Raw genomic sequence first — 19,540 nt, forward strand, 5'->3', positions numbered from 1 at the left:
AAATAGTAGCTGAAAGAAAAAAGAAAGAGAGCTTTAAAAAACCCCAGGATCTTAAGTTTTGACATTGTTCTGAGTAGGAGTTATCATACTCATACTCAACTTGTCATCAGAAGCACATTCAAACTTCCATGAACAAATATGTCTCGTGTTATTTCAGATTCAGTCTAGAATGAATGATATCGGGTCTTTTTTGGAGCATCTGTACGACGCTGCATGTGATCTCCTTTTAAATTTCAAGACAATTGAAATTTTGAGAGGTTGGCTGTACTCACCAGACCTCACTGGGCTAACTGCCTCAAAGAGTAAACCGTAAGGTTTGGGCATCACTAATTTCCAATGGTAGGCCTGAGTCAACCTCTAACTTACAGCGCACTCCAACTTTCAGCAGCCCACTGAGTGGTGCACCTGATTGCATTTTCCTCTCCTCCTTCTCCTTGTGCCCCTACAGCCCCGAAGGAGGTGCGAGATCCTCAGCGAAGGAAGACGTTGCAGATCGGATGATAAGCAGCACCTTGCTGGGCTCCTGGCTGCTGAGTTTCAAGGCTACAGAAACCAGGAGATTTGGTATTTTGGAGAGGTAAGGTACTGTGCTTCCCACCACGACTGTGGTTCCTGGTATCTGCTGAGTTTGAGGCTGAATGTGGGAACATATTTAGCTAACGGTCACAAGAGCATTCCAGATGCCTTTAGAAGGCCTTGAACAGAATAAACAAGAAGACAAAAAAAGAAAGATACCAATTAGAAGAACACAGGTGTGCATTCCACGATAAAGGGAACCTGGCACAAAGAACCTCAATTCGGCAGTTTATCTTGACCAATTAGACTGAGACAAGTTTTGCATGTTTTAGTTAGTATAACCAATTATGTCTTATGTTTATGCACATGTACAATGTTGATATAACCAATCATTAAGTGTAACTAGACGCGTGGACAGTGCGTGAATAATGTGTGTAACCAATAGTGAAATAGCTATACGCATGTACGGATGTAACCAATGTATAAAATGATGTCTGATGCTCTAGTAAAGGGTCTTCAACTATGATCATATTGATCTGTCGTTGAGTCCATGATTATGCTCCTGCAGCTGAACATTGCCTTGGGATGCTGCGGCCTCCCAGCACTGCCAAGGGCCATTCCAAATGTGCATGTCTGAGCCCTTGGCCCTGCATCACAGGTTGCTTAACATCACTCTTCCCAGTAAATCTTACTGGGATCCAAACTTCTTCATTCGTTGGTGGTTTGTCTGGGTTATTTTCAAATATAATAATTTTATAGATTAAAACTGTATAGGAAACCATTTTTTGAAACTATCTGATTTGAAATGGATACAATTAGGAATTATTTTCATGCAGTGGAGAGAAGGACAACACACATGAAGATGCACCAAATGGGTAATGCTTGGTAAAGTTTATTTGAGTAAGACGGCTGGTAAGGTGAGCAGGCAAACAATTTACTGGTAAATCCAAATCTGATTTGTCTGTTGTGTTGAAATACTCCATGCTAATTTGATTATAGTAGCTTCCTAAATTACTGTCTTCTCTCAGTAACTGCTCATTGTCCCACACATCTCATTTTGATAGACGACTTTTCCTTTCACTATAACGTAGTTGATCAATGCTTCATGTCCCCCAAACTGGTAAATCAAGTGCTCCCACCTAAAAAGACCACAAGATGTTTAAGAATATCCAGACTTGCATAAAAGCAGGTCACATACTTAGTATACCTGGCAATTTTAAAAGATTTGCTTGAACCATGGGAAAACACTGTACTATGTCTACATGTTGATCACTTGTTGCGTGAATACAGTGAATTAATGTACAAATCAGTAGAGAATTCCTTCCACGAAATAAACAGGTATTATCTGTAGATAATTTGTAATTAGGCAAGGATTATTTGTAATATTAGCCCCAAAAGCCTTAGGCTTTATTTTCCACTGGAGTGATTAAGGAGCATGAAAGTAGGTCTAAAACGCTAGCAGTGTCCCTTTTTTCAGATGAAAATAACTTCTAAAGCATGAGGAATTCAGTAACCTCTCCACTGTCCAAACATGATGAAAAACAAAGTCCCTTATGTTCAATCACATTTCAAATGACAATGGAAGAACAAACCTTGATGAATTTATGATAATAAGATCCCCCTGCTTGCCAGCCTCTATGGAGCCATGCGTGTCCGATTTTCCCAAAGCATAAGCCGCATTAATGGTGGCAGCTACCAGTGCTTCATTCATTGACATCTTCATGTTTACACAGGCCAGATGCATCACCATAGGCTAGTAGGCAAGTTAAGTGGAAAATGGGAGTTACCAGTAACACAAAGCTGTTCATGCCTGAAATCCTTAAGTACTTTCCTCCCTCCTTGTGCAACAGAAGTTGTCCTGCATAATGTAAATCTTGCCAACTCCAAAATGAGAACTCAGAAATCAGGAACTTTGAAAGCCATTTTATAAGCCTCTCAGTGCATATGAAGAATAGAACCCCTTCTGGTTTCAAGAATTTCTGGCAAAAACTACCAACACACATAAATAAGCATGAGCAGTTGTCTAAGCAGGGCATACAGCTCTCTTTGCGGATATGAAGGCTGTTTTAAGTGTGCAAGATCTATATACAAGTTGTACTAGTAAGAGATTTCATAATTTTGTGGTGTCATAAGTATTGGGAATAGCTTACCATTGAAAAACAGTACGCATTAGGATTAAAGTCACTGCCAAGAGCAACTATAACTCCTTCTTCTAACATTTTTCTAGCTTGAGGTTGCTTCAGCCTAGTGGGAAAAAGACACTTGTCAGTACAATTCACTTAGTTATTATATGATGATTTACAAGAGCAAAAGTCATCACTTGGTTTGGCTACATTCATGCATTCAGTTACACTAATCCTTTTTGCAGACGAAAGCCCAAATTCTCCCCTTGGCTCCCTACCTATCAGCCTGCGGACAGCATAAATGGGAAGTGTGATCCACTGCTTTTGCAGTAACAGCATGTGGCAGCAGTCAGTATCAAGCCTCAGGCTCGGGGCCACTGAAATTCTGGTATTTACCCAGACCTCAGCCACTTAAGGATTTACAAGGTGAAAATCTTCATTTCTCAAAAAAGTGATTTTCTGGTCCTTATAGCTTCAAAGACAGGCTCCCAAATATGAGCAGTGGCACAAGCAATGCAATAGTCCCTTCCTGATTCTGTTGGCAATTCGAAATACTAAGTTGAGGCTGTGAATTGAATTTTTATATATTAGAGGATTTTCTCACTTAGTGATGTTAATGCAAAAAATATCTTCAATAACTTCAATATATGGAATAGCCATTTCAGAATTGTTCAGCCATTGGATTGATCTGGGTAGGTGTTTGCAAGGGTGGGCACTAGGAAATACACTCTTTATGAAGTTTTAGCCATAGTTGCTGTAAGGCCAATAGCGCCAAACATCGTGTCCAAAAATAAACCAGTGTAACAATAGAAATGAAACGTTAGAGCAACTGCTGCTCAAAAAGTAGTTTTAAAAGCACTGCAGTTAACAGAAAAGAACAATAAATGAGATCTCAGTGAAGTGCTTACATTTGATATAAGACAATCCTCTCCCTATAGAAGCCTCTTAGCAGATTTATGAGAAAATACCACCTGTTCGTGCACAACACAATGCTCCGGGAGTTAACTGTGTTTAAAAAGATTTGCCTGAAGAGCCGTTCCCCATCCTCACTTGTCTTTCCAGCCTCTGCATCCCCTGCTGTGCTCTGCTGCCAGACTCCTTAGAGTACTGCAGGCAGTGCTTAGCCAAGGCCAAAATGAGAGTGTTCTTACCATTAAGCAACTCTCCAGCCCAGCTCTGGTCATCCCGTGAAGCCCTGGCTGCTACCGCGTTTCTTAAAACCAGGGGATAGCGCAGGGGCAGGACCTCCCGAGAGGCTGAGGGAGGCCAGCACAGGATGTACCACATCACCTCATAGGAACTTCTCCTACACTGCACACCTAATACTCTTTTAACCAGTATCTCATTCATGGCTTCTTCATTTTTAGACTGGGAGGCCTGTGTTCAGTAAATAGTGCACCGGACACTGCAACAAATAAGGCTGCATTTTCTATGGCTCGTTATTATCCCCGTCTTAGGCTTATCCTGAGTTTATAAACTTTCCACCCCAGAGTCTCTGGAGGAATACGTGAGTTACAGCCGCAGCCTTCTGCAGAGGTGGCTGCACCTCTGTTGTTTCCTTTACCTCCCTGCCTGGGATCAGTTTGCTGGACCACACGTCCTCCCCGAGATCTGTATTTTGGCAGTGCATGTAGTTGCAATCAGCCAGCGGTTCAAAAGCACGGGTGCAGGACACGAACAGCTAACCACAGATAGGAACACAAGCACGGACATAGAAGTGAGCACAGGTGGCGATGGCACAAGCCTCGATGCCTCGGAAAGCAGGCTGTTGAAAATAAACCAAAATCAGCTCAAGGATCTTCTCTTCAAGGGAGGGAAGGTATTACTGGGTCATGGTCCTCATCATCTAATTAATTGGCTTATTTTTGGCATTAGGGATAAGCAGGTGAGCCATCTATGCTTATCTGTAATACCTGCATATGGAAAATAGTGTTCTTAAGGAGATTCTGCTCAGTGTTGCCTAGGTAAAATCAGATGAGATTTTTAAAATGTTATCTACAGTCTTTCAGCTGTTTTGATAACCAAAGGATTCATTTGCCAGCAAAACCTTCTGCAAAAGTGCAAATACATATACTGCAGATATAATTTGCCTGAAAAGAAGCCAACTCAGTTTTCAAAGTCTAAATGGATTAAAGAAAACCAGTCCAGTTTTCTTCTTAAATGAATGCCTGATTATTACCTTAGCCTGTCATAAGGGTTAAATTCCAATGTTGACTGAACCACTCCAAATCTACTGTGAGACTTCTCAGAAGTAGGCTATCGCCTCATTTTTGAGGATTGCCACCAGAAACAAGACATAACGAGGCTTATTCAGCTCTTCGTACTTGTGATTGTCTTCACTGATCCGGTCTGATCCTTAAGACATAGATACAAGCTTACACTTTTACATTAAAAGACCCTAAAACCACAAACATGGGTTTGCTGCTACAAAAGCTTTCCTCCAATCTAGTGGCCTTACCTTAGCATGTAGGCAGTTGTTGGTAAAAGGACAGCGGCGCACTTAGCTCTTGCCATTGCCGTGATACCTTCATCACTAACTTCTTCCAGGTGGCTGATAGCCCGGGCTCCTAGTTCAGCTCCAAGCTAAGCAGATTTTCAAGAAAATTACTCACCGTTCTCAATTAATTCAGTAAAGCAATATTGTTTGCAAATGCCTGGAGGAGACAATTCACTACTAATGTATAATTTACTAAAAGAAAAATCATAAAGAAAGCTTGAAAGAGCAAACAGAATACAGAGACAAAATATTTGCTAATTTACTGCAGGAAAAGTTGATCACAAAAAGGTATTAACCATCCACCGAGTAGAAGCGTACCTTCAGTGGTGCTTTTAACAGACTAACATGCAAACTATGCGACAGCTATGGATAAAACCATTATCAACTCCTGTTCACAAAGTATCCGGCAGAAAATGGTTGATAAAACTGACACTGGTTGCAGAACTAGTAGTGCAACTGCTGCCTTCAATGGCGAAGCGCCAAAAAGGCTCTTATGATCAATCAAGTTTTGGGGGCGGTTTTTTGGTTTTTTTTTTTTTTACTACAGCAGAGAACAACTTGAGCAGACTCCACAGGAAGGAAGCAATGTTTAAATGATGGTGAAATATGGTCTCAGAGTGACTCTCTTTATCAAGATATTTGGGGGCCTATTCTTGACTAAACCATCCCTCTGAGTGTGCTCACATCACATCTGACTCCTCGCTGCTAACAGGACATTCAAGGAAAAAAGATTTTTCAAGTTGCATAGAAACCATGTTTTTGTCATTCTGGGGTTCACAGATATCCACCTTCCCCATCTGTATCCCATGTGGAAGATAAGCAAAGTCAATGTTTGATTAGGCAGTGCTTGTTAGTCCCAGAGGTCAAGGCTTCCTCCCATGTCCTTAACTCCAAAGCTGCACAAGGGCTGCGCTTTCTATCGTCTGGTAGGAACAGGTGTCTATGAACGGTCTATTTTATAAAGTCTTAGAAAAGAAAACCTCCGTTTTGAAAACTGCAATTCTTTTAAAGATTCAGCTCTTGCAAGAGCAAAAATGGCTTAACTGAATGTTAAGAAAGACGTACCTCAGCGGATTTCATCGGATGCAGTTCATCACCATGAAAGTTAATCTGTAACCCTATATCTTTTCCAGCTTGAAGAATTCTCCTAGTAGACTCCAGATCAAAGACTCCCTTCTCACAGAACACATCTATATTGTTAACATGTATTTCACCACTTAGTTGGAGTTCTTTCAGTTTAGGGAGATGGTTATTGATAATGTCATCTGTAGCTTCAGTAGCAGTTTTCCCTCTAATGAAAAGAAAATGTTATGGAGCTGTAAGCATAACATCCCTGAAGTCTGGCAAACATTCAAATCATACATGCAATTACTAGATTATTTAGAAAATGATGCAAATACAAATAACTCAAAAAACCTTCAGATTAAAAAATTTAAAACTATTGTAATTCATGTACTCTCAAACAAGAGTTACTTTCCACTCAAAGAATATTAGATTGTATTACTATATATATTTTTATAAGGTTGGCATTGTGGCTGCTAACCAAGATACGGGATATTTTAAAACGAATTCTTCTGCTTTCCTATTCATATATTCTGACCTCCTTATACCTTATCCTAAAACACAACTATTCAAAATATGTAAATGATTATTTAAATATGTTGAATGGTTTTAATGCAATATTTTTATGCAAGTATCAAAGCTCAAAGGGGATGTGAAGCACAAATCATTATTTTAAATTTGCCTCTCCTCCTTTTACATCATTCAGAGTGACAGCTAGAAAACTGTTTCTAAATCAGAGGGGCCTCCCGAGGTTCAATTTACAAAAGTCAGAACCATTTATGAACTCCCCATTACACAAAGATAACCCAGGAGAGATCAATAAACGCCTTTGAAAGAGTGAATAATCCCAAAATATGCAGTTGAGTTAGTATTTTGCAGTTTCGAGATCTAAAGATAAGTGACGTACTGCAGCTAAACGTCTGTGACATCTCAATCCTCATTTCAGGCACTGTAAGGCATGCACGGACCGGCGTTATACAAGTGCCACGGGTGGGGGAGTTGGGAGCTTTACTGTGGCAGTAAATCCAAGAAGCCAGATTCTGCTCTGATTTACAGACAGGTTGTGCAGTTATAAAGCAGCGCAGAACCCGGCTTACGGCCCTTCTTTGGTTCACCTCTCGCTGAAGGGTGGGTTGCTCAGGCTTTTACCATGCCAAGCCTTCTCCTTTTTCTTCTCTTAGCAGCCTTTGGGGAATTTGGGCTGAAAGATTAGGACCAGAGCCAAGACAAAACAGAGGGAAACACAAGTCTTTCAATTTTGGGGGGACATAATGCCCAAGAATGCAAAACTGCCGTTGTTTTAGTGTAAGAGACTTCTGCTCAGGAAATCACTTTGAAAATTCTTCCTAAAGATGAAAAGGGCCCAGTGAATCCTTGCCAATCAAAAAAAAAAAAAAAAAACCAACTTAGAATCACACATCCCCAAAACCATTAATTTGATTCAAAATGATGACTAGAGGGATAAGAGATCAGTTATTTCTTTGCCTCCCTGCTGTGAGCTTTTTAGGTTCAATTGCTAAAGAACTGGAGATACTCCGAGTCTGGAAGTTCCAAGGCTGGAAACATTTTTTAAAAGCAATGGATGGGAACAAGGATCACTATAAACAGAGCAACCTTATTTTTCTCTAGGATGGCTCAGACTAAAGTAGCCTGCGCTGTTTGGCACATACTTCAGTAAGTACTGAGTATTACCAATGCACTGTATCACAATCCCACAGAATAATTGTGTTTGTAAGGACCTCTGGAGCTCATCTGATCCTAGCCCTGGAGCAGAGCAGGGTCAATGTGAATCATGTGTCAATGGTGCCTTCTGGAAGCAGAAAATCAGACTGAATTACTGTATACCTAGAATCATGAACAGATACACGAAGCACGTTCTCAACATCTGCCCAAAGCTAATTTCCAGGTGGGAAAAAAGAATAACCAGCGCTGGCAAGTCTGGAGGTAGGCTCCTCTTAAGACTCCACATATTGAAGCTTTACAAGACATGCTACATATTGCAAGACTTGGCAACATGGAAGAGTCGACACCTTTATCGATTAAATGAACTTTCTGGTGATGCTTCTGCTCTAAGAGGTCAGACTTGCAATAGTAAATTAAGTCAAGTGTAAGAAGCAAGCAAATGGCTTAGCAAGAACTTCACAAAGCTCCTCGGGAGCAGCCACGTGGGGATCTAAGCAGCATTTTCCATGAGCAAGCATAATATTGCTTTCTTGTTTCACATTAAATAGAATGATTCAAAATTGATTCAATGTTAGCAGATTGGTGGTAACAAATTTGCACGACTATGATCATTCCAAAACCATCAGAAGATTATTAGACTTTTAATGGCTATCTAGTCAAGAGTTGCCATTAAGTACCTACAACAAAAAAGTGCATTACATTTTTAGACCTACATAAATCGAGAAGATTTAAATAAAAACAGTTAAATCGATCTTACTCTTTTGTTTGTATGATTTATGCATAACTGAACTACAGGGCAGTTTTGTGGAACATAATGCTGAAAGAAAACTGGCATGAGCTTAAGTGACTTGGAAGATGTCTGTTTAACAGCTTCTAGAATCCACCAGATCATCATCACATTTGCATAAATAATATCAAAGAGCAATTCCCAGCCCCAAGCCTGCGGACAACATGTTCCCCTTGCGATCCTCCACCGTTACTGAAGCTGCAGGAAATTCAGAGTTTAAAATTGGAGCTCAACAAAGCGGGATGCTTCCCTCAGCACGTTACTGGCCCAGATGTTCAGGAGCCAGCCAAAGGCTCTGAACATCAGGCCTTGGATCAGGGAAGAAATGCAGAATTCCTCCTGGTCAAAATAAAAACCTGAGGCAGAGACTAAGTTTGAAGGGTAGCAAAAAATTCAGGCAAAATATTCTAGACATGAACATCTGAATGAAGAGAGAAGAGGATTTAGGAAGAACGAAACTGGAAAATACAGATAATTCAGTATTCCCTTCAGGAAACTTCCTCAAATCCCCAACTACCTTTTCTCCTTATTTAAAACACAATATCCTCACTACCTGTATTTTGTTACGGTTGACATGCATCAGTGGGGACAGGACTGCGCAGAGAGTGAGACAGTATACCTGTCTTTCCAACACATAAGATTTGATATATTTGTAAAAATACTGGAAATTATTTCATTAGTTTACAGAAATGCTTGAAATATTTTAGTGGGAAAGACTATCAGGTTTTGACTGAAATCCTCCCAAGGCTTTTTAGGGGAAGAGGAAAGGAAGGGCTAAGAAACATATATAGTTCGGCATAAAACTTCCAATTATATTTTACAGTTAAGTCCTCCAAACTTTAGTACAATTACTTGAAAGAAATATTTGGTGTTTTCAGCAGATTTTAGTTACTTTTTTCTTAACCATCTTCCAGTTACTGAAGATGATCCAGGATTCTTTTTGAGTAACTACATTAACAAAAGATAATTTCCCACTCTGCTCCAAATACAGGGTAATTAGATTGCAAATAAATGTATTCAGGTCATGTTTTCTTGAATGTTGGAAAAGGTAGATTTTTTTTTGAGTTGTTTTTTTTTTTTTAATGAACATCTCTTAAAGATTGCCAGAGTATCCCCGTGATGCTAAGCCTGCCTCCATCTTACACGCCTTGTTTTGCAGCAGCCTACCGCTTAGTCTTGTCAAAATATATGTTTCACATACACCCACCTAGCTAAAACTCCTCATTAATTCTTTCATACAATGAAATCTAGTAACTTGAAGATGTTATTTTCATCATAGAGAAAAAAATGTCGAAGTGAGAAAGGCTGGTTGTTTTGGTATGTCTACTAGAGCCATCAAAACAGTTGTGATTAAGCACCTTTACTTTAATCTTCTACTCATCTCATACCTATAAGATGGATGAAGTTCTTCATTGCATGGAGGCATAATCAAGCTTTGTTTACTGAGGTATATGAGGATTAAATACAGTATTTTTAAAAGCTCATGGCAGAGACTAAGCTTGAAGGGTAGCAGCAAACCCAAGCAGAAGAACTTTCTGTAGAGGAAACCCTGTAATCTGCATTATGTTCAGTGTGAGCATCAGCTGGAGGCGGGGATTCTGTGCTAAGCTTATGTTGGTATTCAGTAGCCAGTAAATAATGCTTCCCCGTCCTCCTTCAAATTAAAATTTAGGAAAGCCTTCTGTAAATAGTGGCTATTGTTTCAAATATGTTATATTTTAGGAGGGCTGGGCAGAAGAAACCTTTCTGAAAACAGCAGCCAATTTTCAATGCAAAGCAGTAATACTTAACAAGGGCAAGAAAAACCAAGTCATATTACTTCGGCACAGAATGAGCTCCACAGTACGTTGAAGAAATGCCAATATCCACGGATTGCTTAGCGCGTTCGATCACCCTGAGCATTTTAAGCTCTGTTTCTAAGTTTAAGCCATATCCACTCTTGCACTCAACCAACGTAGATCCTGCTCTGCGCATGCGTTCGAGTCGGTGCTGGAAAGTATTGAACAGCTCTTCTTCTGTGGCCTTCCGAGTGTGTTCCACAGTAAAATGTATTCCTCCCCCAGCCTGGTGGATCTCCATATAGGACGCACCTGCCAGCTTGGGGAAAAAAAGAAAACAAAAACCAACCCCGCCATACAATTAGCTATTAAGTGTGCATTTTCTGTCCAAGGGATTCTGGAAAGTGCCTTGAGGTCTCTTTGCAGTGAGAGAAAAAAGGATGAGAGGAAAAAATCCCCATTAATTCTTCCTCCCTCCCCCTCCTCTTCTCTCTCCCCTCCACTGAAGTGAAGAAATTATATAAGAAGCAACATAAAGAGAATTATTCTGAAGATTTGCTTCCCCCTGAGCCCAGGAGGAAAACCCATCTCTAGCTCAAAAATTCATTTATATGGAAAAAGAGAAAGAAAAATCCAAGATTTAGGTGGTAATAGAAGGCAGCACTCCTGTATTGCCTCAATTAATGCAAAAATGTGTCAAGGCTGGCTGCAAAGGCTGCAGTTACACTCCTCTTTCAGCCTACCAGTATTAAAAAATCATCCCTCCCTCCTCCCTCAGTTAGATTATCTGACAGAAATTATATATTTTTCTACAGATGAAAAACGGGAGTCACTAGAAAGTAGAAATAGTTATGCATAAAAAAGAGGAAGAAAAATCCAGCTCTGTATGTCATTACCTTCATTGCAAACTCATGTACCCTATCACCAGCCCACACTGGGTGTGTATGTGCATCTACCAGGCCTAAAGAAAACAAAGTAAACGTACACTGGAGTTACTTCACTGTGTAAGAGAAAAGGTTATGAACATGCAAGCAGATTAAATGGACAGCAGAAGCTCCCCTATAAAGTCTCTATTGGTTAGAGAAAAAGAAAAATCCAACCAGCCACAAATCTAGGATTTTCTTCAAAGGCTGTTAATTTTCTTTCAATTTTTTTAGGTGTGACACCTTATGCAAAATGTCTCTAGGTAAATGCATCAGTTGCTGAGTTTTTCATGTTGTTTTGATGACGTTTTCAAACCGTGGAAGAAATTATAAATGACAAACTTTGAAAGAGTTCATTAGAATGTAAGTCTGTGTTCTTTGAAAAAGGCAAACTGCTTAGGCTGGGCTTAGTATGCTAGCACTTACTCTAGCAATAGTCCATTTACTCCAGCAGGAGCTTTTCCTGCACGCTGTGAAACCAACACTGCTGAATGCCCAAGGCCATTGCAAACAAACCAGAGGTCTAACAGCTCGCGTGCTAACACCACTTGCAAAGTTTAACATGCAATAGGCTTGCCCGGGTTTATTTTTGTGTCAGGTAAAGTTGCAGAGTATGCGACTTAAAATGCTGCGCTGCCCTTTCACCTCCAACCGGCTGCGGGCAGGACGGAGAGACTGAGCTCCGCGCTGAGCAGCTGATGGGTGGAAATGGTACAGAAAATAGAGGTGAATCTGGAAAGTCACTCGGCGGGCCAGCTATGTTACCGTTGTGATCTATGAAACAGAGGAGCAGATGTAAGACGAACCAAGAGGAGACAGAGCTCCACCATGAAGCCCCAAAAAACATCCCGAGTGCTGCAATTTTCTCCTTGCAGCACTCCCCATGAGGAAGCTACGATACCCTGCCCCTCAACACGAGACATTGTCAAACCTGTGCTGAATACAGAGGAAAAAGGACGGAGGGATGTTTAATACACGTTTACTTCGTCTCTAAGCACTTGCTGCCATTTGGCGTCGTATCATTATGAAAAAACACACCTACCTGGTAACACACACTTCCCGGAGCAGTCAATTACTTTTTCAAACGTTGCTCCCGAAAACTGATCGCGAATAACATCTGCCTGGCCCACGGCTTTGATACGACCATCTCTGCAAACAAGAGACAAGGAAGAGCGGAGGCGTGAGCCTGCTGGGAAGTGCAGCGCTCGCTGGCAGAGCTCCCAACGCAGGGGTAGGGACCGTCAGCGAGACTGACGATGCACACGGGAGGTCGTTAGCGAATCTGACAGATGCACAGAAAACAGCGGGGTAATGCCGCGCGTTTCAAGTTGTTTGCCGTAACGCTCGTCACGTCCTCTGCTTAGAGCCCTCAGGGTGATACCGTGGTACTCTTTCCTTCTAACTTCTGCTAGACAACATTAATTTTTCTCTGGTGGATCAGCAAAGGTACAGCATTCCCCCAACACACATCTGCAGGGCGCTCTTCCCCTCACAGAAATCAGCCTCCGCTGCCCGGACCCGAATCACACCCTTGGAAGCCGTAGGGATAAATCTCTTTGGGGCTCGTCTTCCATTCAACAGCAACTTTCTCCCGGCGGAGCTCGAGGATGGTGCCGGGAACCCTACACGGCGCTGGAGCCACGCACGGACCTGCACCTCACCTCCACCAGAGGAGCGTCCCGGGGCGCAGGCGGCACCGCTGCCCGTTGAGCCTTGTCTTTCTCCGGCTCTCGGCAAACCGCTGGAATAGTCACCGGGAGTCATCACGGGTACCGCGCCGAAGGTACCTCTGTGCTACACGGCTGAGTTTTTAAGCAGCGAATAGCGGTTGGAGCGTTTAGAAATGGGAGAGGCGTAATTACGTACATTCATTATTGACGGCCGTTTCATTAACTGCACAAATTACTCCTAGGATTGCTATTCGTTCGCGTCGGTTCCCCTAGAAACACACCAGAGGCAGCGGTGGTGCTCAGCGCCAGGCTGGAATGTCTCTTCACGAGGCCGGGAGCCCGACCGCGGCGCGATAAAGGCCGTCACCAGGACACGGGCTGAAATAATCACGACGGCGGGGGCCCGTTTCGACGCCGGCAGCGACCCCCCCGTCCCCCCCCCCGTCCCCCCTCACTCACAGCCCCACCACCACGCTGGCGTCCCGCAGCACGGGCAGACCGGCGGCACCGTCCCGTAGCAGATACTCCTCGCCGCGGCCGCAGACCAGCACCAGTTGCTGGGCGTTCTCCAGCAGGAGCCGGTGCCGTCCCGCCATGGCAGTGAAGCGGGGGGGGACACGGCCACCGTTGGGTTCAAAGTCCCCCCCGGCGGGGGCGGGAGATGGCGGCGGGAGGCCAGGCCTGACGTTGACCCCAATCCCGACCCCGATCCTGCCCGGGGATGGTCTTCGCTCAGCCATTTCCCAACGGAGGGTGAAGACACGAGGGATGGGAGGCAAAACCGGGGACGGTTCCCGCGGGGAAGGGGGCGAGGGTGGTCACGGCCGCCCGCCTCACCCGTGCCGCGTTCGGCGCGGGGGGGGGGGGGGGGGGAAATTTGGGCTGAAAAAGCTACAGGGCTTTAAGGGCGCTGTTCCCGACGCGGTCCGGGGTGACGTGACGACGTCCGTACATCGCGCCAGTTTACGATAAGCTTCAAAGCACCGGTTTTGCCGGGTGGGGATTCCCGGAGCCCTCTGTCCGCACTGCACTGCCTGGAGATTTCCTTTTAGCCAAAAAAACAGCAGCTTCTGGACTGGGAGCGTTTGTCCCCTGGTCCCCGGCGCCCATCACCTCGCCGGTGTCCATCACCACCTCGCCAGCATCCCAGCACCAGCCCCTCGGGGACCGTAACACCTCTCACCGCACCAGATATTCAGGCAGACCTTAATTTATCCAGGCAGATATTTATCCAAGTCCACGATCGAAAGGTTTGTGCAATTCTGCTGCCCCCTACAGAATTAAGGAAGGAAGAATCGGGGAGCAAATATTTACTCTCAACATGGATTTTTGGTTTTCTTCTCTCTTCAAACATTCATAGCGTGCATAGGGCTCCAGTAATTCCCAGCTGGAAAACGGAGTGTCTTTCTAAATAAGTGGTCCCTCAAACACCTTTCTGGCGGTGGGAACCTTCTTTAGACACCTTCTTTCCTTTTGGAAAGTGGATCAATTTAAAATTCTTGTAACACACCTGTGTGCATATACATATTCCTGTACAGCAGAAACTGATGGAGAAGGTAGCTCTTTGAATGAGCCTTTCTGCTCAAGTCTCGTTTGCAAATCCGGCGAGGTATGCAGCTAAAACACAGTATTTTGCACTTAGTAAGAAACCTGAAAAGTGAGTAAAACCATGATAGCGTCAGGTGTTATCTTGTGATACCGCTCCACTGGCTCAATACTGCACCACGACATGATCTTCATCTTCCTCCTAAACATTCTCTCTCGCTTGGCATGCAGAAGATTGACAGGAGGGGTAATAGGTCGTGCTTTACTGCTTCCAGGAGTTCCTGCTGCTGACTTCGGCTTTCCCTGGCAGCGCTGCAGTATGTTTGAAAGCAGAAATTAAAGAGGAACCTTGCAACAGCATGGCAGCAAGGGCAGAAGGACACTCCGTGGTGGGGGGGGATGCTGAAGCAGCAGTGGGGGGGTGAGAGCCGGTGCGTCAGGAACGAAACGCGGCACGCCGCGGTGGAGCCTGGCACTCTCCGGAGCAGTCCTGCCAATAAAAGCAGCGGGGAGAAGATGATTTAGCTGGAGCAGGAGGGAGGACCCCCCACCCGCTTGTTTCTCTGCGTGAGGTGGGATGGCAGGCGAATAAAGAGGTCTAGAACAGCTTCGCTGTACCGCTGTCTTACAGCAGGGTAAGTACTGTGAAGCCATCTTCCTCGTATTCACTAATATTTTAGGGTGTATATGTTCAATGAGCAGCTCTTCCTGCGCTTGAGAGGACCACCAGTGAACGTTAAAGTCCCCCCCTGTATTTGCACATCCCCACGTTTAATTGCCTGCCTGGCCGTCGGGTGCTTCTGTGAGCAAGGGCTGGAAGTCGAACAGAAACTGGCCTGAATGCTTCTTACGTTTGTTTCTCACACCTACACATTTTTTGCCTTTTGTCTCTTTCAGCAATTCCAGAAAGAATTTCAAAGAGCAAAGGCGATACTGCAGCTCTCTTTCTGGTGATCCAATCAGATTCCAGCCACTCGTAACATTAGTTTTGGTAAAAGGGGGGAAAAAAGGAAAGATCAGTTCTGTGTAAAGCTTTACACCTGCGAGAACTGTGTTGTTACACTCAAGGATAAAAGTCAGTTCGGTGCACTAGGTTTTTCCAAGAACCAACGGCAGATCCTGATTTAAATCCTCAGAATAGGTGAAGATTTTGTGCTTAGTAAGACAGGAGTGTATTTCATTCCCAGACTTACGTTCTGCTTGCAGAAAACTTACAGCTGTGCTTGTGTGGTTGTATATGCCCTGGTTCTTTTCCTGTGAAGATTTTTCTCTGTAACAGATCAGCCCGTGAAGCAAAAGGTCAATCCACTGCAAAGTCAGTGGTTGCTGACATGCTGTGCCTGATGTATTTTTAAGAATACTGCCCAGAAAGGTAAATGCAGGAGCGGTTTCTGGGTTGCATCCTCAGGGAAGTCTTGACTTTGATACAAAAAGTACAGATTTTAAACATTGGGCTGTATTTTAAAAATGTTGGCAGAATTCATTGGATGTAAACAGAGGACGGTAGGGTGCTGCAGGAACCCTGCCTAAATTCCTTAACCTTAGAGTCTTTAAACCACAACGTTAATGTTCCAGTGAAAGTGCTTTTTGAAAAGAATTTTAAAATGTAGTATCTTCAATACTGTCTGCTAATAATTTATTTTTCTGCAAAATTTTATAGGTGTTGATAAAAGCAAACAAAAGAAGATAACTCCTTTCACAGTAAAAGATGGAAAGCCAGTTCTTTACAGAGCTGGTGGGTCTTTGCCTGCTGAGAAGGTGTGTGCTCCTAAAACAGCTTGAGGATAATATCCTATGCTCATTTTACTTATGTTATCACTGGGTATTTTAAGTTCCTTGAGTTTGTCAGTTTAGGCTGGAAAATAACTCATTTCACCAAAAAATTAAACAAAGTAGGGTAGCAGAAAGAATAGAGAGAAAAAAAACCCAAAACAGTAAAAGTAGAGATAAGTAAAAAAATCAATTGAATATCAGGTTATTGATTTAAGAGATTTCATCTCTTCTTGCTGGTGCTTTATATGAGTGTATGATACGGTTATTCGTCAAGGAATGCCTTTTCAAATACACCTTCAGAGTTACTTTAGAATGTTTATTCTTGTAAACAACATGTAATTAAATACAGAAGGCCCAAGGTTGGATATGAGTCTTGGTCCAAATATTGGCTAAATTTTCCTTAAATTTGTACGTTAGGTTTTTTCATCTGCTAAATAGTCCTTTACAATAATACAGATAACATGATGAAGTGTCCTGAAGGAGACATTGTGCATGTCTTAAGAAAAGTTAATTGCTAGTGGAATTTACTGAACGCTATTTCCCTGTTTACAAAAGCAGCAGAGGTTACTAGACCCTCAGGATCAAACACAGAAATTGCATCACACGGATGAGACTGACTTTGAAACGTGGAATTGAGCCAGACTAAATTGCAGATTTGTTAGGTGCTCTTGGCTCCCCTCATATCAGATCGAGTTTTACATCAGACTTACAAATATTTTTTGCATAGCTTTTCAGAAATAAAACTGAAGTCATTCTGCATTTTCTTTTTCCTATTCTGAAAAACTTTGCATCTCTCAAACCATGGAAACACCGCATTTGCTCAGATGAGGTTTCTGAATCCTCCCTCTGTTCCCAGGTTCCGTCTTAATAATTTCTTTCGCAAATTCCATAACCCCCGGTGACGGGGAGGGACCTTTTGGGGGAACACCGCAGTCTGCCCCGGGGGACCTAATTCGGCAGGAGCGGTTCTCTCTGAGCGTGCCGTCACCTTTCCAGCCTCTGCGCCTTGGTTTCCTTCTGACAAAAACCGCAGCGAAGGGAAAACGGAGAGGTTGTGTGCACCCGTGTCCTGTCGGGCGTGAGGACGTGGACACATCCAGACCTAGGAACTGGTACCACTCCAGCACCTGGCCTTACGGCCAAAGCTCGTCACTCTTTGCAGTCAGTGATCTGCGCAAGACAGAGTTCGCAGCATTTTGTCTCTTAGCAACGATAAGAATTTAGGGTCTTCTCGGCTAGGCTGCATACTCTTTTTTGGCTGCTCCTGGGAATGGGAAGGTTTCCAAGGCAAAAATAAACAGCAAACAACCTCTACGTAAATGAGTGACACAAAAAATAAGCTCAAAACCACATGCATTGTGTGTTTCGAGTCTTGCTACGTGTCTTTCTAGGCTTTTTTTGACTTTGTAACTCCTTACCGTATTTAGGTAAGTAGTTTTGCAGGGTATAATCTTTTGCTGATGGAGTGTACTACTACTTTGGCTCCAATTTCTTTTATCCCATAAACTATTTGAACAACTTAAACACATGAAGGCATTTTATTTTTTAGTTACTTTATATACCTTATATTTCAAAAACACAAGCCCTTTTATTTATATCTTTAATACATACATAATGTAAGTGAATGGTTGCAATTCTTCTGACTTTTGGACTTGCTCCAGAAGAAAGGAAAAAATCTGTTGGTATCCATGTTGCTACCTCTGCACCAAGGACCAGCTCCAATTACACTGATGTATTCAGAGTACCTTACCTTCATCTGCATTGCAATTCTTTTCACACCAATTAGGACCAAAATCTGAATTAAGCACATGTGTAAGTCTTTGTCTAACTTCACCTGCACGGGTTCTCCCATGGAAATGAACGGAACACGTTGTGGTAGCAAAGCTAAACAAAAACACATGCATCCGTCTTCACAGTGTGTCAGCGTAAGAACTAAGATTAGTTATGAAGTTGTCCGGCAAGGTATTATTTAGTCACTGTGTTTGATGCCTGGTGCTATGCAAAAATAAAAGCATCTTTCTGAGTTTGAAGTCTAATGAATGTACCTGTCAAAAAAGCCTTTTTGCTTTTGCAAAATATAAGTCCACTTGTCTCTCCTATTATTCTATTCATCTTAGCCTAGATTTTTGTAGAATTTTGACTTTTTCATCTAGATACAGGTTTTAAGGCCAAGGTCTTTATTTAGAGCGCTGCCCCTCCACAGAAAGCTACTGATTTTACCGGGCCTTTTAGAAACACAGCAGTCCGCAGAGATTTGTTTCTTTCCACAGTTTGTCCTTCAGGGGACAATGAAAAAAAATTGGAACCATATCCACCTTTAAATGGACTGCTAGACTTTGTGATAAACTATCCTTTTTCTTCCTATATCTGTACACTACAGCTACTACAGTGTGCTGCTACTGAAGAAACCTTGAATTTTAGTATGAAAACAAATGGATGAAAGCCAGAGCGCTCACAGGGTTCTACCACATTTGGTGGCCAGGTAGCGGAGCCGAGATCTGTACGCAGTGATTTCTGTGGGGTCGTTTACTGGTAAATAAGCAGCACTAGCTGAGTTTTTGTGGAATTGCACTCATGACCGACTTGTCCCTGAGACTTCCACTTTAAATAGCTGAAAACACTGACGGTTTTCTATAGGTGACAAACAATAGTGTTTAACCCGAGAGATAAACTCCTTTGTGAATATGCCGAGGTATGAGATTGAGTTGGTAGATGTCCCTCGTGTCGATACCTTATTTCAGAAGCCTCTGCATCGAACCGCTGCTGGTGGTGATGCACAGAGACGGGACCGGTGCGGAGCTGGCGCTGAGCTCCCCGCAGTGCCGCCGGGAGGCCGGTGGCAGGACCCCAGTCGCCCTCCGCTTTGAGTGGTTTACTCAGAGCTCATACCCAGCGCTTTGTGGAGGCGTTTAAAGCTAAGATGGGAAGCCGGCAATAATGCTGGCTTTATTCCCGAATTAGCTTGCCATCACATAGCTCCTCTCCTTACACAAACCAAGGAAGCTAATGACACAACCTGTGGCATGTTGCAAGGCTTCCAGAAAACCTCTTTTTTTCCGTATCATCTCAGGCTTCAGTGCAACGTGCCTGTAGAAATCCTGTCAGGGAAGGGGCTGGAGTCTGCGAAGAGCAGAAAAGGGTCCCTTCCTCTCCCTTTTCCACCCTATGGCCATGCCGAAGGCA

General features: G+C 43.1%; 1 protein-coding gene across 1 annotated transcript; it reads right to left on the reverse strand.

Moving 5' to 3' along the window:
- Positions 1–1,392: 1,392 nt before the first annotated feature.
- On the reverse strand, positions 1,393–13,661 carry AMDHD1 (amidohydrolase domain containing 1). The gene is made up of 9 exons (XM_030003175.2): positions 13,499–13,661; positions 12,412–12,518; positions 11,343–11,407; positions 10,488–10,765; positions 6,202–6,427; positions 5,098–5,222; positions 2,667–2,760; positions 2,109–2,269; positions 1,393–1,655 (listed from the first exon to the last, which is right to left on the reverse strand). Exons 1-9 carry the CDS (start codon positions 13,633–13,635, stop codon positions 1,541–1,543), a joined length of 1,308 nt encoding a protein of 435 aa, XP_029859035.1. The 5' UTR covers positions 13,636–13,661; the 3' UTR covers positions 1,393–1,540.
- Positions 13,662–19,540: the final 5,879 nt, after the last annotated feature.

This window comes from Aquila chrysaetos, chromosome 26 (assembly GCF_900496995.4).
Source record: "Aquila chrysaetos chrysaetos chromosome 26, bAquChr1.4, whole genome shotgun sequence".
In the NCBI taxonomy this organism is placed as follows: Eukaryota; Metazoa; Chordata; class Aves; order Accipitriformes; family Accipitridae; genus Aquila; species Aquila chrysaetos.